This window comes from Falco rusticolus, chromosome 5 (assembly GCF_015220075.1).
Source record: "Falco rusticolus isolate bFalRus1 chromosome 5, bFalRus1.pri, whole genome shotgun sequence".
NCBI classification, from domain to species: Eukaryota; Metazoa; Chordata; class Aves; order Falconiformes; family Falconidae; genus Falco; species Falco rusticolus.
In genome coordinates, this window is record NC_051191.1 from 77,032,182 (window position 1) to 77,055,252 (window position 23,071).

Genomic DNA, 23,071 nt, shown 5'->3' on the forward strand with positions numbered 1-23,071 from the left:
AACCTCCTTCGCATGCTAAACACCTTGCCTGTGATCACCAGTGTCTACTACCTTTTTCTTGGTATTTTTTATGTATCCAACTCGGACTATTTATGCACTTAGTTAAGGAGCTGAGAGTTTCAAAAGTTGCAGGTTATAAGTCTGAAAATATGGCATCTCTTGTAGCGTTCTACATGCTGAAATACAATGGATAAATATGGTTTTGCTAAGGAAACATCTACCTATTTCTTCCATTGAACAATGAAAGGATTAGGGAAAAAAGAAACAATTTTATGGGAACTGAGGGGAGCACAGACAGACGGTTCACCAGGGAAGGGGTGAGGGTTACTGGAGTGACTTTATCAATGCTCATCTCCTGCAAACACAGAAAAAGGAGCATTTGGGATATGGCTCACCTGATCCTAACATACATTCCCCGTTTAATGCTTCAAAAAAAGCAAAGAAACAGAACAACAAGGTAAGAAATGGAAAATGACGAAGAATCCTTCAAGAATTTTTGAATAGTTTCATTTAATTTGTAATAGTATGGAGAATTTCCAAGTGGTATAACCAGGCTCTTACTTTTTTCATGGTTGGTTTTTTTTTTCCACGTAATCGTCATTATGTTTTTTTTATATATACACACATGTACTAAACTAGAATATAACTGTTGTACTACAATTGTTGGTCTTAACCTGTATGGAAATTCTGACAAGATTGGGAAATCAATGTGCAAAAACGATGAAGGGATTAGAAGAAACAAAAAAAGAGGAAGAAGTGGTGGAAAGAAGAGTGCTTACAACTAAAGCACGAACAAGTCTCTTATCTTAAGCAGCACTGCTAGACTCTTCTGCTTGGGCAAGGCCTGCTAGAATGGTCCTTACGTCTGACCTGCAGCGGATACATCTAGTACCAATGTCCTCTTTCCCTGATCCCTATGTCCTTGGGTAACACTATCACTACCTTTTCTATTATGAAAAATCTTCAACCATATTTGCTCTGGATTCACACTTAAAATTAAAGGGCAAGTTAGGAAATAAAAGGACTACTGCCACCATCATCCCACCTGCGACACAGTGCTACCCAAAATTTCAGACCAAGGTCAATGTTGTGGCTTTATAAGCTCTACAGCTTCAGGAACTGGTGTCACCTTTTTCACCCTACTCATTACTGGATCACTTTATTTTGCCAGAACTCAACACTCAGCCTTCTAGAACACTCCCAAAACACAATGGTGACCCTGTCCCTTCTCGTCCCACTTTCCGAATCTTTATGTTTTCTTGCTGAGAAAAAAGTCCCTGCCTTTCTTGACACCTTATTCAGAGCATCGTTTTATTCAGCTCTCATCCTTTGTTTGTGTGTTCTGCCTGCTCCTGAAATATCTGTCTCCCATTTGGTCTGGGTTTACTGGGGGGCTTTCTTTTGGTTTTGTAACATTTAACTTTACAGTACCCTACTTGCATCACTCTGTCAAATGAGATCAAGCTATGCTTTTTTGGCTATACATATAAAAAAACTAACCTGGTTTTTATCCTGTTTCTGTGTCTCATGCCATAAATAGTATGGATTTCTGACATCTCGCACTGAAGTTATTTCAGTGTTGTCATTTATAGTCTTTTAAACCCAGACCAACAGATAGATGCACATAGTAATTAGTCTTTTACACCAGATTAAAATTAATTTTATAATGGTTGATGTCAAAAAAGATTTGTAGTTTACTTGTACAACAGAGTAGCAAAACTATTTAGAACTGAAAAATGGCAACACCTGTTTCTCTGAGCGCAGTATTAAAACACGACTTAGTATATACCAGAGTAAGAAATCACCCCTAAGCAGTAATTCTGTAAGACAGTTCATGATGTAAAGAATTATGTGCTCAAAATGGTGCTGTTCTGCCTGAATTTGCAGCCACTTCCAAATACAGGCGATTTTTTGCACTACAAAACAAGAGTCAAAAAATATATCACAATATGACTTAACTTACTTACCAGGCAGATGTACCCTGAAAAGACATCAGGGATGGACTTAAAGCATCTCCTTTTAAAGTATGTACTGTCTGTGATGTTTGAGGCTGTGGCTGAGTTTGAGGCTGTGTCTCTGGCTGAGGCTGCGCCTGGACTTGGCTTGGATCCTGAGCAGGGTTAATCCAGCGGCTCTGTCCCTGTGTCATCCACTTTCCCTGGATTCCCCACCGTGCCAGGTAAAATTTGCAAATATCATAGTTCATTGAAGAGTAATATAAAAGGTCCAGTATCAGCAAGATCACCACAAAAAAGCCATAGATCCACACTCCTAACAGTGCACTGTAGTTGCTGTGAAAGATAAAAAGGGAACCCAAAAGTTATCTCCTATATCAGTAATGGTCATCACATTAGTTTATCAAAGCTGTTTGTTTCATTAATTATATAAATATAATATATAGAGAGATAAACAAAAATCTTGTTCTAAAGCATGTATCCCTAAAAATTATTTATTATTTCAGTTTAAATACTGCTATATGCATGACATGGGAGGTTTTAAAAATGAAGGCCCCGTGTCTTATACGCATTTTAATTTCTCTCTCTCTCATCTGTGTATTTGTATCAGCACAGAAATCTGGTGTACAGTTAGCTTCAATGTTTTAAGTGAGACCACCAATACGCACATGGCTGATGGGTTGTGCGTCTTATTCTGCAAATTCTTACTCCCAGACAGCCACCCTATGGAAAGTGACAGGGCATTTATGACAGTGACCGTTAACCATATGAAAATACACTGTAATAATTGAGACTGAGGAGTGTCTATTGAAACACAGATTTTTGCTTCTATTGAAACTATATTATTATTATTATTATGCCATTGAAAACATTCACTGCTGACATGCATTATAAACCACTTGTCTTAAAAGGTGTTTAATGTGCTTGAATTTGCTCTGAATTTAAGAATTAATTACTGCTGGATACAGAAGATACTACTAGAAGTATAGGCTTTCAAAAGCAACTGCTAAAGATCCCTTAGTTCACTGGTAATAAATTTAGAAGGGAAAAACATTGACAAGATCAATGCATTCCACAGGAAGGAAAATATATACTACATTTGTTTGTATATGTTGGTGTAGTTGTAACATGTATATATATGTAAAGGCCAAAAAAAAAGAGCTGTAAAACCATGACAGGTGACTAAAGATATTAAAAGAAAGGTGAGGGGGAAAAGAGGAAAAGGTATAAGGGGTCAAGAATTTGGAGATCAAAAAGGGGAAGAAATGCTAAAGCTCTACTGGGGATGCGGTATTATTAAAATAAAAATGATTGCCAGGTGTGAATGTAGTTTGGATTGGAAACTGCGCCAGTAGGTAGGATGAGGCCAGAACAGAGAGGAAAAGAAAGAGTTAAGAATAAGATTGTTAAGGTATACAATGAAGAAAGCTAATCTAGACCTATGAGCTAATGTGGAAGTATGCACACCAGAGACTATAAAAACAACAGCAAGCAGAGGGGATACTAGTAAAAAACGTCATTAGGAAGACTTTCTTGGAGAAAAATTATATCAAATAGGTGGGCAACCCACCCCCACATGAACCTGAACTTATATGGATAAAATTGAACACACACTCAACTATGGTCTCTTTCAGAGAAACTTTGAGGGAACTGTATTTTACCAGAACATTGAACAAAACAGAAGTGCTGTGAGAAGAAAAAAGGCTGAGAAGACATATTATAGATGTGAGCCAGAAAAGTATTTTGACATTTCAAAAAACATGTCCCAAGCCTTTTTGGATCTAAAACATTTCAAGTCTCTGCTTTGAACTTGTGCTTCCATTTAAACTTTGGTATGACTCTTTCATTTTATACTTTAAAATCAGGATTTGAAACAAGAAATCTGGTAAGAAATCAGAATTTTAATTTCTGTGTTGCTGCCCGTCAGTACTTAGTGAGACTGATTCTCCTCTCCAAGGAATGGCTTTTCCACTATGCAGACATAACATGCTTAGATTAAATGAAGTTCCACAGCAAATAACTGTAAGCAACAGGAAGAAGATCAGAGCTGTGAATGGGTCCCTTCCTGTGTAACTTTAGGATTATGCAAGTCTAAGATTAAAAAAAAAAAAAAAAAAAATATATCAATCAGTAAATTTCCAGGAGGATCGGAAGCAGACAGAATACAGTGTGCTTCTGAAAACCCTTAACTCAAGAGTCTTCACCTCCACTAAAGACTTACACATGCATGCCTAACTTCACGCAACAGTGGGTAGACCTTTGCAATGCACTAAAATCTTTGCAGTCCAGGCACTTGAAAGTGTAACAGGATCTGGTTAATCCAGGCTTCTCAGCAGTGCTACTCGACTTTTCAGTGGACTTATTCCTATTGGGATAAACTCTTCTATTTCCTGCTAATATAAATAAAATGAAGTTCAGGCTGGAGAAGTCAGGAAGAAATCCACTGTAACAAATCCTGTTCTTCTTCATTACTTATGCTTATAGGATCAATTTTACAAATATGAGTTGTATTTCACAAATAGGTGAGTTGTATTTGACCCACACTAAAAATGGAAATATTAGAAAACGTTATTTTTGTTTTGGCAACAATATGAGAGGCAGGAACATTTCTTATATTTAACTCAAAAGAATTTGTTTGTATTTTAGGTATTTAGTTTCACCCATCAAAATTTCAGTTAGCAAAAATTAGAGCTATTTTGAGTGTTACGGTTTAAAGCAACAATTTATTAATTGTGCCATATGCAAGTTCTCTATCTGCACCTTCTAAACAGCATGTTTCTCATAAGTACAAAAATGAAAGGCTGCTTTATTTTAATTAACAGACAGTAGGACAATAGCACTATCAAAAGGGCCTTGTGAAAAATGACATTCAAAATTACCAAGTAGTATGTTTTGTACACAGAAGGAAATGCCATACTTTGATGTTTTCTTAAACTATTAAGATGGTAGAAAATATTAATTTTGCTGATGTCTACTAATTATAGTAAAAATTAAAACTTGCCTAAAAATTAATCAGGTATCTTAATCTTGCTTACACTGAGTAACAGTAAGGCCAGTGACACAGAAAACAACTGGGAATCAAAAAACTCCTAGGACTTGCTCTCATTTTATTGAACTGAATTATTTTATTGTAAAAAGTTTCACCTTGCAATCTGATGTTCCTTCCCTTTTGTGTAGAAGTTTTGTTTCGATTAAAAATAAAGTGTGAACAGGTTCCAAATTTACTGAGATTCACATTATGGAGCTTTGCTCCTTCACAGGGACAATCAAATACAAGAAGTTGTTTTGGTATGGTTGTATTTCCTCTCCCCTTCCCCAGCTGGAAAGCTTGCCCTGCCCTGCTAGTGCTCCTGCCTCTCCCGATCAGTCATTTTGGAGGTTTCTGTTTAGGTTCAGCACCAGGTTTAGCAATATAACACTGAAAATAGCTTCTAAAGCTACGTTGCCCAGTCCCCTGCTGCTGCTGGCAGACAGAGACAGAAGCCAAATCTGGAGTAACAGTTATAAGACAATTTCCTTTTAGCTTGTCTGTGAAACAGGGTAATTCATGGACATATTGAAAAGCTAAGTAGCTCATTATTTTAAGATATTTGGTCTTTTATGGAAATATGATGTATATATGGTATAGCCTTGATACAGAGCCCATTTGTATAACTGGAATTATTTGCTCTGACTTCATGGGAGTCTTGGATTGGGCTCTCTGAGAACAAAAAATACTTTTACCATCCATCTTATCCTATTCCATCTACAGAATCCTGCTTAGATTTCTCTAACATCCCTATACACAAATGAAAATACAACTTCTTTTATTATTATTCTTACCCATGTGATAACTTCCACCTAATTCATTAACTTTTTGAGACAGATGACAAGCATGTTAGCACCAGGCTATATTATTTTTTAGAAGAGTTTGTTGGGTTTTATGTGCAGCACATGAACAGAAAATAACTCATTTGGGAATTCAGGCTTAAAAAACCCAACAAATCAAAACAATTGTGAGCAGAATTCTACAGCTGCAGACTTTAAATGTGGGCAGATGGCCACGGAAACTGTTTCTTTCCCTATTTTCCTTTAAACGGGGCTGTTACTTGCAGTAGTAACACTTTTTAAGCGTTGCCCCAAGGAAATGCAAGCTTACATCCTAGCAAATGCCTTGGTACTTCTAACAGTGAGGAAATCTGTGCAGTTTTTTGCATGTACACTTCGAATGTGATTTTTCCCTCCCCTTTTTTGTTTTCACTATTATCTCAAGTTCTTCACCCAATCCTGTGTTTTCCTGTAGAATCTGTTGCTGTAGTACCTACGAGAGCTCTTCCTAGCTAAATTACGTCTTTTTGCAGTAGTTGGTAGGGGAATTGATTTATATTATTATTTTGTTTCTTATAAAGATTACTTTCTGGGAGATATTTAAGCAAATGCCAGCTCTGCAGGGGACGTGGTACATGGAAAAAGGTAGTGTTATTCTATCTTCATGTTGCTTTTGGTGCGATATTGTAGTGTGTCATGCAAAAGCCATTCAACCCTGAGAAACTGGACTAAGAGAGAAGGAAAACCATGGATGCATTACAGACTGCCATAAACTGTTCCAGTATCAGATTAAGGACCCCTAGCATAGTATACTGCTGATAATCCACCACAACATGTATAATAGAAAATGTATTTTCTATTTCTAAGAGAGTATGAATACTAGATTCAAATGAATACTATTTTTAAGAATAGTTAAACAACTTATTAGACAAAGCTTTATGGAAAAATACTTTGGATGACAGAACTTTTCTTGTCTGTTAGACATCATTGGTATTTCTATATTTAATACTAAATGAATTGTTCACATTCAAAAATATTATAGACTGATTAATCTGCATGAGCACAAAGATAGAGTAGCCCAGTATTCTGCACTTATAAAACCACAAAAATACTTTGTTATCATAATGGAAAAAGGTAAACAAACCTGGCTATAGTTACATTGTGTTACTGTAGAGGACAAATGTGTGTTTTTAGCTATGCCATGACAAAGAAGTCTCAAGTCACTTCATTAATTTTTTCCCTCAACTGTATTATAAAACAAGAAATGTGTTTTGATGATCGCAAGAATGGCTAAGGGGAAAAATAAACCAAATAATAACATTGAAATAAACAAAAAAAATAATATTGAATCACTCTTCCCTGAAAACTATAATCCTTTTTTTCAGTTTGTTGCTATTCCCATATCCCATATGAATCTCCCCAGTCACAGTATGATAGGTTTCATCAGAATTTTTTTCAGTGGTGTGTGAAATTAGATCTAAACAAAGAGCTGACTTCGTTACTGTAAAGTGAACCCAGGCTGTATTAGAATCTAAATAAAGTTAATCATCATATATGGTAAATAAAGTCAGAGTGTATTAAGTAAGATGCTTTTTATAATTTTTTTTTATTGTATGCATCTAGGCTTTATTTCTTTCTGCTCCTCCACAGCATTCTATAATTATCAGGAAGTTGAGTTCAGGGTGAGGAGATCTCTCTCCCTCTGTCTTACTGCATTGGTGGAGCTTTACATAGAAATGTCTGTTTTCCTGGCCCTAACTGATTTACCAGAAGTGATGTTTCCGGAAGTTACAAAAAGGCAATACCAGTTTCACTATTGCACTTCTCTAAGCTACACCTCCAGGAGCTTTTTATTTCATTTAGCATGATTTCACATACCACTGCAAAAGATTTAAAAAAGAAGGAAAAAAAAAAACAAACCCCAACACACAAACCCCCACATAGCTAATGTCCACAGAAAAGTCTGTACTGAAGACATACATGGTAAATAGTCTGCAGATGGTTCTCAACCATGACTCTTACTAACAAAGACTACAGAGAGCTCTTTCTCCTTCACAGCTGAACGAGGTGACTTTTTTCTTTTAAAGATTACTAAATGAAAACTAATGTAATACTTACACTATGTTGTATGTATTTTCATTAAATACTGTAGTTCATAAGAATACCAAATTACCTTTTTCCCATTGAGGAACTGCTCACACACAACAGCTCTATAATACGAACAGCTCTATATTTCTGTGGGTGTGTGTGCATGTCTGTGCACATGTCGAGATGTGAGTGGGCATGAAAACAGAGAATGCAGGAGGCAGAGGAATGTTCTACATCCAAGGGCATACTGTGCAATCAGACTGTACCTGTTCTGTGCATGTCTGCTTTGGAAAGTGGCTGATTTACCTGTCCATTTCAGGCTGTTGGTGAAAAACAGAAGGGCCTTCCCTTAGTAAGCTCTGCCCATGATTACACAGAGGAGCTACTAAGATATTGGAAAAAGCCTGAAATACTGGTTTTCTACTTGGCTGAACTACAATCGGCCAGTAACATCCCAAACTCTGTGATGAAGCTGCCTGTTAGGCAGACTTGGTTGCTCAGCAGTGTTTACAGTGCAGGGTTTACAGAAAAGCAAGGAAGAAATAAAGCAAATTTGCTGTCTGCAAGACAAAGAACTGGGAAAGTGTGGGGGCAATAGCCACACTAGTCCATTCTTGAGACTCTCTTTTCATCACTCTAGAATGTGAAGCAGTTTTTGGCATTGTCTGCAACTGCATGCACAGCCCTTCAGTACTGAGTCTTGTGAGGATCTCTCTTCAAGTCTGGCATCCGATTGTTGCCATGGTAGCATGGCCATCCCAGTAAACAAAGGGGGAGCAGATCCTACTTTTACCATGGAGTGTATATAGAGTATGCATTGCATAGGGGCACTGTGGCATACAGTGGTATAAACTCCACCAGGTTGCCTCAAGGCATATACCTTGGCAGCGTTGGGCAGTCCCAGGTGAGGGTGCTACCAGCTTCTAGACTGTCCAGGCTGCACAAGAGGTGGAGAAAAATGGATGGTCTATAATGGGCCTGTTAGACTTGAAGTGTCTCCCTAGCATTCTGTGTGATATGTTCTCATGATGTTCCTAGATGTACTACAAGGCCAAGGCAAGGAAATTTCACCTCAAGGACATAGCCACGCATACAGTAATAAGACGGTATAGACCCACATTGATTTAAAGGTATCTTATATGGGTAGATTCTATTTTTATCTTTCTATTACACTACAAGTACGCGGTCTTCTTTTATAGTAGGTGATTGTCACCTTAACACCTGTAAAGTTAGAGTATGCAACCTCTGCATCTATGCCAGATTCCAACTTCTCCAGGCAGAGCTGTATGAGAAGAGGTTGTTAAGGAAGACGACAGTTTGCTGACTCCATGAGCTGGCTGCTGCTGGCTGCAGCTGCACACCATAAGTTAAAAGAGCAGACATCAGTATTCCAGCACCATAGCCTCCTAGCAGCCTTGCACCTGCTTCTATAGGAATGAATGATGACACATTGACTAAAGTTTGCACTTCAGAAAAAAATACTAAAATCCCTGATGTAAACAAAAATCTATAGAATGGAATTACTTTTGTCCTCAATCTGTCCTTTCCTTGCCCTGGAAGGGCTGGATACCAAAATAAAATGGCAGCTAGATCAGAATTTGACCTTGGGGGATTTGCATCAACTGAAAGTTGCCCTCTGCACCAAAAGAAATCGCAGCAGATTAGTGTGGCCAAAATATCAGATTCCAAACAGAAGTCAGATGACAAGTGAAGAATTTGTTATAAACATCAGTAAAAAAGATCTACTTGCTACTTACTGATTCTTCAGGAAAATAGTTACAGACCTTTATCTTAGAGGGCAGGCCCCAGGTAACATGCAAGGAGACCACACAATGTTGGTATAAGGAAATACATTCTATCCCCAAGGTTAGTGATTACAAGACATTTATATTCAAAACATCAAAGATTCAAAATAGTGCATTTGGGTTGATATGGAAAATGTCAACTCCCTCCCTCCCTCCCCTATAAACAGCTTTGGGGTTTATTTTTACTGATACACATTTAAACATAGTTTGGATCAGATTGGGGTCAGGGGAGAGGACTTTTGTAATTTTTATATGTAACTTTATATTTGATACATTTATATGCAACTTTTACATAAATTCTCTTCTAGCAATGTTTATAGCCCATGTCAAAGCAAAGAAAGCAAAGCTAAAATATCCTTTCTTTTAGGAGTTCTAACAGCAAAAAACATTTAGTAATGTTTTCCTGTATGTGCAATTATTCTAATTGCTTCCATCATTAACTACACCTCAGAATATGTTATTAGAGCAGGCACAGTTTGGTGAAGAGTACTTTAAAACTCATTTACTTACTTATGCATATATCCATCTGCATTGCCTGTTAAGTTCATCTGCATAACAGTCTGAAATTCTGTCTCATTGCAGCAGTATTTAAACACTGTGTTGTTATGGTGACAGCAAAAGATGTAAGATTTATTGTCAGAAAGACGGGGGCAGTGAAAACCAAAGTGGTAGCGACCTTTGTAGTCTGTATATGGCTCGCAGACCCGAAAATGTGCAGACAACACTGTAAAACAAAGAACAATATTGGCTTTGTGAGTCACTTGTGTTATCTGTAATTTATGAATTATAATTTTTCACTAGTTAAGCTTAAACAATTGTTTGATTTCTGAAAAACCTTAAAAATTCAGAACTTTCAGCATCATAACATCTAGTACTAAAAGATTACAATATTTAGCATCTTGTTGTATCTTGACATTTATTGTTACTATGTTTCTGATTACTATTATTTCTTTTAAGGGAAGAGAAGAAATGCCCTCCATGCCAAGAAGCACAAAAATATTCAGGGAAATGTTATCATACCGCTGTTCTAAATATATGTATATCTATAAACACCCAACAATGTTAATGTTTGATTCTCCTGGGATGACTTCAGAAAAACAAAAAGTCTATGTAAAAACCGCAATAAAAGTTTGATATCACTTGATTTACAGTCACTGTTCTTGACACGAAATATCTTCTCTACTGTAAAGGTCACACTTTGATACAGATTATTCTGCCAGAAATAGTAATTACAAAACACTACAACAGATCTGAACAACTCTGAATTTGCAAACAGATAGAATTAATAGAAATACAGCTATTCCTGGGAGTTTTCACATTTCTCTTTTATTAAATTCTTAGGTAAAGTGTTTATTATGTCTCTGAGAACATTTTTTCACCAACACTTTTTCTGGGGGAAAAAAAAAAAAAAAAGAAAAAAAGAAATGCTCTCCACACATACCCTTTGAATGCTGACTTGACGCCGATTGTTGTGTGGTGAGAGGTACAGTGGCGTTACACCTACATGGTAAGACCGTGGGCAGATGCAAGCTCTGACCGTGCCCTAAGCCTGCTGGTTGCAAACAGCTCTGAGCTGGGAGCTGTGCAATCGTCTTAGTTTCCCTGCGCCAGCCAGCCGTGCCGAGGGGCAGGGGATAAATCCCTGCCAGCGTGTTCGTAAGCAGCCACACGTGACTTCCTGGTTGATTTGAAAAATCTTGTTAAGAGACAATAGGAGATTCCACATACTGCCGACATTTTAACTGATGTATAGTTTGTGTTATGGTAGGCCTTACAACATCATTTAAGATTACATGTCCTGTACAGACCCCCCCAAAGGCCTTACACTTCAAGGAAAACTTACTTTTCTTATCTACATAAGGAAATGTAGATGTCAAGAGTCCGAATACTCTTAGCAGTGAAAAGTTTTTACTCTGATTAAAGAACAGAGGCACAGCAATGTTGTGGGTAGCTGTACTTCATAAGGTTACACCAATTAATAAAGGATATTCACTTTATACAATATTAACCTTTGTAACTTGGTATATGATTTTTGTATCAGTTTACCAGTACAAGAGGTTACGGATACTTGCATGGATTTACCTTAACAGTATTGTAACTCTCTGCACACAGATCCTGTTGATCTATAATTGCATCTGTGCACCTTATTCATCTAATCCTCATTTCATTCGATGTTGCTTAAAAAAGCCTGTTCCTAACACTTCTGTTTCTCAATTTTGTAAAATATATTGTTTTCAAGAATCTCTCACTCTCTTTCTGTAGGTCTAGTGACATTTTAAGGGTTGTGACAGTGGAGATTACTTCTTTATTTGTGTGTATAGAGGGAGCCTAGAACAAAAACAGAGTACTAAACAAGAGAAAACAAGGTTTGTACTGCTCTCAGAGTGAAGGAAACCCACTCTGAACAGCTTACATTTTTATATATATACACACACACTGGCACGTGCACACACACATACCTGTCATCATTACTTTAACAAAAAAGAAAATCCTTTTGTAGATTAATTCAGTTAGGAACTGAAAATGTGAGAAGAATGCTACTTCTAAAGGAACACAGATATTGAGAAAACTAATTACATACCTGTTCTCTTCAGTTTGGTACTCTGCCCTGTCTGGAAAAACCTGTGTTGCAAATCTGAGGATGCTATAATCAGCAAAGAAATTCTGTCTCTAGCCCTAGGTTTGCAAAACCCTCTGTAACTGTTGCAACAAATCTACATGCTCAAATTTCATTGCAAAATCCACAAAGCATGTAATTGCATGAAAGTATATCTGTTTGAACAAGCACTTACTTCCCCTGAACTCCCCCTTAATTAGGAATTAATAGCAATAATGAAAGTGTTCCATTATTGATTAAATTTTGAAAAAATTCAAGGATTGCAGTTGGAAGGGATGTCTGGAGGTCATCTGGTCCAAGCCCTCTGCTCAAGCAGTTCCACCTACAGCCTGCTGCCCAGAACCATGTCCTTTGAACATCTCAAAGGATGGAGACTCTAGAACCTCCCCAGGCAACCTGTGGCAGTGCTCAGTCACTCCCACAATGAAAAAATGTTTTCTTGACGTTCAGAGAGAAACTGCTTTCTTTCAGTTTGTGTCCTTTGCCTCTGGTCCTGTCACTGGATACCACCCAAAAGAGCCTGGCTCAGTCTTCTTTACATCCTCCCCTTCAGGTACTTATATACATCAATAAATTCCCCTGAGCCTTCTCTTCCTTTGACTAGAACAGTCCCAGCTCTCTCAGCCTTTCTGCATATGAGAGATGCTCCAGCCACATTAATAATCCAGTGGCCCTTTGCTGAACTTGCTCCAGTAGTTCCATTTCTCGCTTGTACTGGGAAGCCCCAGAAATGGACACAGCACTCCAGGTGTGGCCTCACCAGTGCTCAGTAGAGGGGAAGGATCATCTCCCTCAGCCTGCTGGCAGCACCACACAGGACTTCGCACTTCACCTTGTTGAACTTCATGGGGTTCCTGTCAGCCCATTTCTCCAGCCTGTCCAGTTCCCTCTGGATAGCAGCACAGCCCTATGGCATATCATCCACTCTTCCCACTTCTACAGCAACAGGAAACTTGCTGAGGTTGCCCTCTGTCCCATCATCACATCAGTTCTAACTACATACCATTTGGTTTTGGAAAACTGAACTCTAGAAAATAATGGAAGTAACGTGTGGCATGGGAGAAATCCATAAATTAAACAGAACTTTTAACTAAGTATTTGATTTCTAATAAGAACAGGAGCTCGACTGAGTTACTTGAACACTGTTTTTCAGTGTCAGCTAAGATTTGCCTAGGCTGTTCTGTCTAGTCTCCAGCTTTCAGTGGAGGAGAAGCAGGTCTCTTGTAGATCCACTGCACGCGTGGATGATCCAAGGCAAGTCAAATCACATGAGATGCCTGTGGTTGGGCATCTATAAAGGTTCCCAAGTGTTTTGTACATGTTTGGTACCTGCTTGCAAGGGTGCATTACATGTATTACAATGCGTGTAGTTCCACTAGTCGTCATTACTAGGAAAAAAAGTGAGTCTATGCCTGATGTCAACAAACAGAAAGTAAGTCTTATGATTGGTCCAAATAAATGCAAGTGAAGGGGTAGCCTTCATAGTGTAGCGCTGCACTTCCAATAGTGATGCTTATCCACAGTGTCTTTGATTACAGTATCCAGCAGAAGAGCACTTATCTAACCCTTCTCTGATAAATGTCCAGCTTCAGATGCTTCAAAGGAAGACACATACGCGCTGTATCGAAAAAGCTGTGCAATAAACTCTCTAGTAAGAAAAATGTCTTCCCATTCCTCTCCTTCAGGGACTGCTTATGTCCTGAACATATGTGTCTGGGTTTTTTCTCCCCACCTTGTCCATCATTCTCCCTATCCAACTGAAGGAAAATTTCCACCGAACCTACAGATTTCTCATCTGAAATAGATGGCTTAATGTATGTACTACTTCAGTTGTAGCCATAGAGAAAATATAATTGATCAGAACCTGAACAGTTTGACAGTTCTCACTTTGTAGCTATCTTGACTTATTCTTTCTTAGTTGGAATATCTGCACTTTGATTATATCAGCTGCTCCTAGGAAACAAAATTTTCTTCTTTGATACCTGCAAAGCCTCGGAGTGCAACACAAATTTTGTTTATCATGCATTATCAACAGAATCATCCTTTTTTCAAAATGCAGGTAAAATGAATGCCTTTTATGGCTAAAGAATATTAACTTATTTTTTCTTTTAAAAGTTACATTATTAAACTACTTACACATTAGTAATTTTTGAAGCCTCCAGTATAGATGGTAGTTTCAAGTTTGGGACAGTTTAATGGAAGATATTTATTGCTAGAACCAGCTTTGCAAATAATAGTATAGCCAATTTTTTTCGTATGTTATTACTACAACTTAGCTTAGGTGAATTACACCTGTGTTAAGCCACCACAAGCAACCAACAGCCCCGTAAGATTATGCCTGACTTGTTTATACATCTAGTGGGTGTTATAAGAACTAAAACTAGTTCTTTATGTTTCATAAGCAACCAAATACTTCCATTTTCTGCAATCATCCAGTGCTCTGATAGAGGCACTGCACTGTGAGAATGTACTAGAGGGCTACAGGACCCTAAGAAGTTTAGTTGGCTCATCACTGCAAAGTGGTTTGCTTAACACGACATGCAAAAGTGTCTTCTGATCCCTAGATGGGTCCTTTGCTCATTTTAAAAGGAAAATAAACCCCACATTTCTTTGGGGATGAAAACTGGGGGAAGGATGACTACAGAATGAAGGCAGAATGATGATAACGTCAGGTCAGAGGAGGAGTGATGTCTGTAATAAAATGTAGTTTCAAGCAAATCCTTAAATTGTAAAATGTGTGTCATTGATTAAAATAAATACACAAGTAAGACCATAATGTGATGACTGAATTACAGTCTGAATTTGGTAGTCACTGTGTGGTGGGTTACCCCTGGTAGGCAGCTAATGACCACCCAGCCCCTTGCTCACTCCCCCGCTGCCTCAAGTGGGATGGGCAAGAGAATCAGAAGGGCAATGCATGACAATTCATGGGTCAAGATAAAGACCATTCAATAAATGAATAAGGAAAAAACCCCAACACCAACAACTACACCCAACCCACAAGTGATGCTAAAGCAATCACTCACTACTAGCAAACGGAAGCCCAGCCAGTCCCTGAGCAATTTTTGCATAAACTCTAACCCCAGTTTTATTGCTGAGGATGCTGTTCTGTGGTGTGGAATATCACTTTGGCCAGTTCAGGTCAGCTGTGCCAGCCGTGTCCCTTGCCAGACTCACGCCCACCCTGGCCTCCTCGCTGGGGTGCACACTGAGAAACAGGAGTGGCCTTGACCCTATGTAAGGGCTGTTCAGCAACAGCTAAAATACCGTGTGCTACCTACACTATTCTGGTCACCAAAGGACAGCATCATACAGGCTGCTGTGAAGAAAATTAACCCCATCCCAGCCAGACCTTGTAAACAGTACAATAAATTGATAAAGATTTTTTTAATCTGTATAATTTTACTTGCTGTCTTTTCTTCTCAGAGAATCAGAGATCCAATAAACAAAGTGGGGTTTTTTTTCAATCACTTTTCCTGAAAATAACTTCACTTAAATCCTGAGGATTAAAGAGCCTTACTTCCACAGAAATACTTCAGATAGGAATCTTTCAGGTGCAATACTTTTAAGTTGTATGTTGCAAAGATGGCAGCTGTTTCTTAAGTGGAATCACATGTGCAAATTCTCATGCTATTTTTGAAAGTATTACTGAACAGGTAAGTGATACAGATGCTCCTATCTCTGTTCCTACTAATTTTGAGAGAATAGTCTGTCATGCTTCAAATGACTGATATAAGCTCATCTTAAATTTATTTACTCCTAACTTAAAAAATAAAGAGACAGTGTAGATCAAACTGTTACTTCCCTATATGTTCATGGTTACAGATCTGTGTAATGCTGAATAAAATTTTTATTTGGCTACTAAATTTTTAAAGCCCCAAGGCCTTCAGAATGGTTGGTCTTTACAAGCTTTCCATATAGATCCGCATGTATGCAGTTTACTTAGCACAACGCCAATCATCCGAGATCCTCTGATAAATTTTGCTATGTGGACATTCATTTCCTACTTTAAAGAAAAAATACTGTAATGTCCAAATAATCTGTCATTTTTTGCTTGTAAATATAAGCCTTGCCCTCATCCCTGATTTCATAAATGTGTTTCACTCCATTAAATGAATATAAGTATCAATATTATTGCAAAGCAAATCTAAGAGTTAGTGGTCAGAAATGGCGTTCTGGCACTACTGCACGCTGCTGCTGCCTTTATTATGCATTCCTTGTGCTGCTAGTACAACTAGTAAGCCTTCATGAACCCCAAAAGTGCATGCCATTGTGATCTTGATAGCACTGAAATAAAACCAGTCTGAAGTTTCAGTATTCTTAATCCAATTTAATCCTTTTTTTAAATGGAGCCATAGCTTACCTACTCCGAGCTGAACCCTTTCCTCTCAGCATTGTTAGTCCCTGCCCTGAGAGCATTGTGCCTGTGTTAGGCAACCACAACTGCATCTCCTTCCTAACCACACAGCTAAAGCTGCCAAACCTCATCCACATTCTGAGCCATGACCTTGGTATCTGACCACATCTCTGCTCCACTGCCACTGTCGTTGCTTCTCTCCTTTTCTGACACAATGAAGACCAGCCTCAGAGAACAGCTGCTCTGGGAACTTTCCTGTTACATGTGCCCTTACTTTCATTTCTCCTGTGGAGCCAGTGAAAGTTACGCTTCCAATTGTTAAGTGCAGCTTTCAACCATGCGTACAGATTCTAAAAATTTAGTACTAAGATTGTGAATCTTAGTACATCAATGACTTGGAAGTAAAACATGACTTTACAAACAGAAGTCTGTAAATCTAGGGAACTCAAAAGGAGTCTTGCCATTAAATTTCCATTTCAGCTCAGTTTAAAAAAGATGTTTGTATTATTCCAGTGAGAGTAGCATCCTTTTTTCCCCCCTGTCATTCTCACTGCATAAAGCCAGTAGTTTTTCTTTATGGAATTTGACCTGTCTGGAACAAAAGAAAAAATCAAATTCACACTGGCTGCAAAATAAGAAGTTTCATCCTGTAAAATGTGTTTGAGTTAGCAATGACCTAAACCCACTCCTTCAGATGTCGGTAGTAAAATTCCCCAAGGAGCTGAGTTAGACTGGCATGAAAGGCTTGTGATGATTTCAGATCAAGCCTGTACTCTACATGCTAATAATGGATGTCAGATAATAAAATACTAATAGCCAAGGAGCAACAAGAAGATAAGGCACACATTTACACAGACAATAATTTGTGATGTTAATAAATTATGCAAAAAGTAAAGCCTATATGTAATTAATTTCAAATAAAAACACTGTACTTCAGAAGCGGTACTTTTCTTCTATGAGAAGAACATATTAGAACACTGGCTTTATGTCTGGGTTTGAGGGAGTAAGTGTGTATATATACCAGTGACTACTATTTGCACACATGGTGTAATCACAGTGTCCCCTTCAACTTGAACACAAATATTTATAGCATCTTGAGGAAAATGGTTGGAGAAGTGGGATCTCAGGAAGTAGCTAGTAGAAGTTCCCTACAACAAGTGGTAAAAGGATGAAAATGTAACGGAAATCAACAGAAGAGATAGAGCAGCTGGAAAAGTTTTGCGATGTTTGATCACTGGGATACATTCACTGACACCCTCTTGAATAATCTGCTTCATTCCTGCACCAGGGAAATAGCTTCCTGAAATCACTTTAACTTGGAAAACAACAAAGAAGCTGCTACAACCCCTTTGCCCGATTCAAGTGCATAGGAGGAGGGCAGTTACATAACTAGGGATGCAGCGCCATACATAGGGATATTAGTGGAAGGACTCTAAAGGAAAACTGTTTTAAGGTTAGGCAGAAACATAGTCTAGGTGGTAATACTGTAATATTGTTAGCAGAAGGACTGTGTCAGTTATAGCTGAATAATGAACTATCATTAGCAAGAATCAGCTTCAACACTTGCAAACAAGCAATGAGACTGTGGGCAACAAAACACACCCCTGACTAACTGATGAGAATCTAACACTGAATATTACAGAAGTTACGCAGACAGAGTAGTAACCACCCTTACTGGAGCAAAAGGATACTTCAAGCTCTATAATGCCTGGTGAACTATTAAGAACGGTGGTTAAGGGTATTATGTAGTACAAGGGAATATGAAGCAGCGATGGAAAAAAAAACATTTTTTTGGATTAAAAAGTGCTTCAAGAATGAAGGATAAAAGCGAAGAGAGTTAAAAACTCATAGAATCAAATCTATCTGGACTAAGAACCTTTTAAAATACTTTAAAAAAAATTCATTCTGAATTACAGAAAATGCTAATGTTGTAAGTAACTCCTGGAGAAAAAATGCGACTAATAATCATAGCATTTTACTAATTCTCCATCTAACAACTGACAGATTTCTGCACCAATCCTTTCTATGTGCTAGCAGCAAATATCTAGGGCAGATCTACCAACCATCAGGAGAAAAATCTCTGGAACCACTCCCTGGTCCAGTCAGCTCTTTAGATTCAGGAAAATAACATAATATTTGCATACCATGATGTCATATATTTTTCTTTTAAATATATACATAAGACAAGTTACACTGTATCTAACATGTATTCATCTCACAAATAACTGAAGTTCCAAGTTCAATCACATGCTCTTGAGTGCACGTACAACTACACATCATTGGAACCTGACTTGCTCTACTTCCAATAGATGGTTATTTAGCAAAATGGTTGGATTGTACGGTGGTGTAGAGCTTGCTTTTGTCTTTTAGATGAGCTGAAAAACTAGCACATCAAAATAGTAGCTTTGTGGGTTTTTTTTAATTTTCAGCCTTCTTTACCATGGCAGTGTCCCACCACCTTTTCCTTCTTACACTGAATTTTCAATTGCATTTCAAATTCCAGCTTCCAGTTTGTAAACACAAAGAGGGGTTTTTTTTATTTATTACTTAATTCATAATTCATTTGTTCTTGTTTATTTTGTAGGAATCCAGTTTTAACTTGCATTTTTTTCCCCGTGGCGCAGATCAGTAAAGAGTAATTCAAAGTATAAAAGTTACCTGCTGATAAGAGTAATGAAAGCAGAACCATCAGCACATTCAAGGACTGTTGACCACAACTTGTCATCGTTGGCTTTCATTGGTCCATTAGAGAATTACCTGTTTGGCAAGATGCAATATCATGATTAAGTGCCTGTTTCATTACACTGTCATTGTTCAAACTTTTACTTCCCCACAAACCTTTGGTAAAATAAGATGGCTTCACACAAGAAGAAAAAAAATAATCACGTTATTTCAGTTCTAAGTCCAGGAAAATAAACTCTATTTTTACAATTTTGTTAAAATTCCCTTCCTACTTCACCATGAGTGTATACAGCTATTCACATACTTTTCATTAACCCAGAGTAGAGATGAATCATATAAAGTCTTTATTGGATATTCACACCTCCCCTGTAATCTACATTCAGCAAAACTGTGCTTGTTTTACTGTCACAAGAATGGGCTGTTGTATTATCCCTATAAGGACTAGAAGGATATAAATAATATAAAAATAAATTGGCTGCTTTGAAAGTCAATCTGTTTTACCCCATTAGAGGGTGCAGTCGTTCAGAAAGTGGGTCAAGCAACTGAGATGGTTGGAAACATTTCAAAAAATGTCTTTTCATTAGAATCAAGCGCATTTTACGGGATTATTATTTCTTGTTTTCCTAGAAATGAGGGTGAGATGTGATGCAGTTTGGCCAGCAGTCATCATAAAAAGGCTATCCCAGTTTTTTGCACAACAGCCGCGCAACTGGGTGAATCCAAGCGCATCTTAATATCCTTTGATTCAACGCCACCAGCTGCACATTCTACAGCTCTAGCAGAGACTCTGTCCCAATTCAAGTGTTGTTATCAACATCAGCAGGAACGAACATCTGGTAGCCTATCCTGCTGTCCCTGCTAATGCAGACTAAAGCTGGATGTAAAGGTCTTCAACATCCTAAACTGACATTCACATTAGGGAGTAATAAAGATGTAATTTATGGGTTTGTACAACAACACTGGGAGCTTGGGCTACAAACCAGAAAGCCTAGGCGGTGCTACTGAAAGCTGGTAGGGGGAGTCTTGGTTTGTTAAAATAAGTGTTTTTAGTATAAAGGAGTAACTTGGAAAAAAGAAAGGAAAATGACAGTTTATGTAAAAAATTACACTGTTTCTGACAGCTCAAGAACAACATGATGCCAAATGCTTATGAAATCAGTGTTGTATCATATAAATACTAGGTAGTTTACTGACAGGCATCTACTACAATGTACTGAATCAAAATAAAAATCCCAAGACAACTGCACTTGCATATAACAAAAGGGGAGAGATAATCATCATTATCATGAATAACTGAATTCTGAGTATCCTATGTGGGCACAGGAGGGGAGACACAGGGCTATCTACAAAGTGTTTAGAGACAAAAGATTTCTCACTAACAAAAATATGCAGATTCTCTAAGAAGTCATCCTAGCATATGAAAAACAACAGATCGCAAACCTAAAGATCATTGTGATTTTTCTACAAGAAATCACAATACTGTTACCTGCAAACATAAGTAACATCCAAACCACTGCATTTGCAGCTTTAAACTGTCAGTTCTTCCAAGGGGAAAACAATCATAAACATAATACTATGAGGGAGGAAAAAGTGCAGAAAACTATGAATGCTAATTAAGAATATTTCTCCAAGCATCAATCCTGTTTGAAAAAGCCGCCAGCTTTTTTTTCAGAGGAATATAATTAAAACAACAAGCAGACTTAAAGTTAGATCTGCATAAAAAAGAATACTACTGAATATAAGCCAGAGGTTAAGAATGTAGGAGTTTAATCAAAAAAAAAACAGATACAAAGAACAAGCTGTTGCCAGTATTATTGGGAATAAAAGGAGTATGATTTTTTCCTGAGTAAACCAAAGCTGCAGGAATTCTGATAGTGATTCATTACTAGAGGGAAATCTTGGCTTTCGTAACAGTTAATTAAAAAGAGATCAATAAGCACTTCTGTTGTGTATCTGGGAAGACACAGATGTTTGGTATAGCTAAGACTATTAAATATTTCTGTATCAAGAATAATTTAGAATGACATTAATGAGTTGATACTAAGGTTCGTAATTTGATATTTGCAATTCTGTATAATTTGTATCCATTTATTTTAGAAGAGTTGGCTGGGGGACATACATATCCTTTCTTCAGTTTGTTGGGCAACTATGGCAGCTTTCAGAGGACCCGAAGAAATGTAAGAACATTTTTGGAAGTAAATGAGATAATCCAGGCCACTACAAGCTCGTAAGCATGATGTGGATCTAGAGAAAGTTAATGGAATGGTTAATATAGAATCCAATTAATAAATAATTAAGGAGACTAATATAATTAATTCTTCCTACTGTGGGCTTATGCTAAATTTTATTTCTCTCAGTGTTGTTGATGAAAGTAGATTAAAGATAGTAATTACATTGTACATTCATTTCTGTAAAGTAAAACATCTCTTGTAATTTCACCAGGCAGTTAGAATGATGGGGGTCGGGGGGTGGGAGGTGTGGGGGTGTGTGGGGGTGGAAAGAAGATGGGTATTTTTTGCAAAGTTCAGTCTTGCTGCTATATTGAAGTACATACAGCCTTACTGGTGGTAATTTTTTAATCAGTCCTGTATGTAGAAATCCAGAAGCTTTTCAAGGAGGGGAAGATTTATTCAATTATGTCCAATAGAACTAGCAACAATGAAACTGGCATTTTAATCCAAGTCTTGTGATGCTTGTATTTTATTAAGTGCCAGCTGGGAAGATCAGAGCGAGAGACTAGAACTTTAGGGCCACACATCAAAGGCTGGGAGCCGGGAGAGTGACAGAATCTGTGTGGATGTACACATATATACATATTTGTGATGATAGGGAAACACTCAATTTTATAAGTACTGCTTATACTCATTAAACTGAGAATGACCATTTTTAGGAGGACAGGGATACAACTAACCATTCACTACTTGACCATATTGAAAAAATGTTTTTACATGCTGTTGTCAGACTAAAGCAGTTATATTTAGTGCAATATCATGAGGATGTCTCCAAGTTATTAGAGCTCAATCAGCTGGGTGGAAGAGATGGACAGGAGAACAGGTGGCACGCTAAAAGAAAGTGTCTGGATCATACAAAGTGTTTCCTAATGCTAGGCCACGGAACAGAGATGGTAGAAACATGGCAATTAGCAGTGATCTAGCTGAATAATTTTTCATTATTATTATTAGTCAAGACTGACAGGATACTCTAAAATTAGAGAATTACATTTGAAGGAAAGAGGAAAGGTAGATTTTGTTATAGTTTCTTTTTTGTTTGGTTGGGTTTTTTTGTTGGGTTGTTTGGTTTTTGTTGTTTTTTTTTTTATAGTAAACTGAGGGCCTGAAGGCTAAGAGATTAGGTTTTCTTTCTCATTCTGTAAATCAATGATTAGAAGGGTAGTCTAATGCATACATCAACTGTAATTTTTAATGCACCATTTTAAGCTTATTTGTGGTCACTGTGGAGGGAAGAAGAGTACTTATCTTTTTCCATATCCTTTGCGATTCCTAGCCTCACACCACCTCCCCGCCTCTGCTAGCAATCACAAGTATCTCTGCAGCTACATCATAAAGCAGATTAAAGAAATGGTTGAGGAATCACAGTTTTAGAGGCTTTTTTTCACTCTCTGTTTCAACATGTCTACTATAAAATAGAAGAAATGGTCCTTACTCATGTTTTTTAAATGCTTTGCTATCTTTTCACAGAATAAGGATTATGTTAAGAATATTGCTTTCCCTTGCAGAAGATGCAACAATGAATGATTCAA

At 37.6% G+C, this 23,071-nt stretch overlaps 1 protein-coding gene across 5 annotated transcripts in view; it reads right to left on the minus strand.

The window, feature by feature from the left end:
- Window positions 1–23,071, minus strand: part of SHISAL1 (shisa like 1) — an 86,806-nt gene that overhangs the window by 27,130 nt on the left and 36,605 nt on the right. For 3 of the 5 annotated variants that reach the window (XR_005104563.1, XM_037389931.1, XM_037389930.1), the window contains exons 2-5: window positions 19,288–19,386; window positions 10,166–10,379; window positions 1,968–2,291; window positions 396–425 (exon numbers count right to left, since the gene is read on the minus strand). Coding sequence is in view for 3 of the 5 variants with exons in the window: in XM_037389931.1 (XP_037245828.1) it covers window positions 396–425; window positions 1,968–2,291; window positions 10,166–10,379; window positions 19,288–19,354 (635 nt within the window). In the remaining 2 variants the exon portion in view is untranslated. The remainder of the gene's footprint in view (window positions 1–395; window positions 426–1,967; window positions 2,292–10,165; window positions 10,380–19,287; window positions 19,387–23,071) is intronic. The other 2 variants (XR_005104564.1, XM_037389933.1) reach the window with 1 other exon arrangement.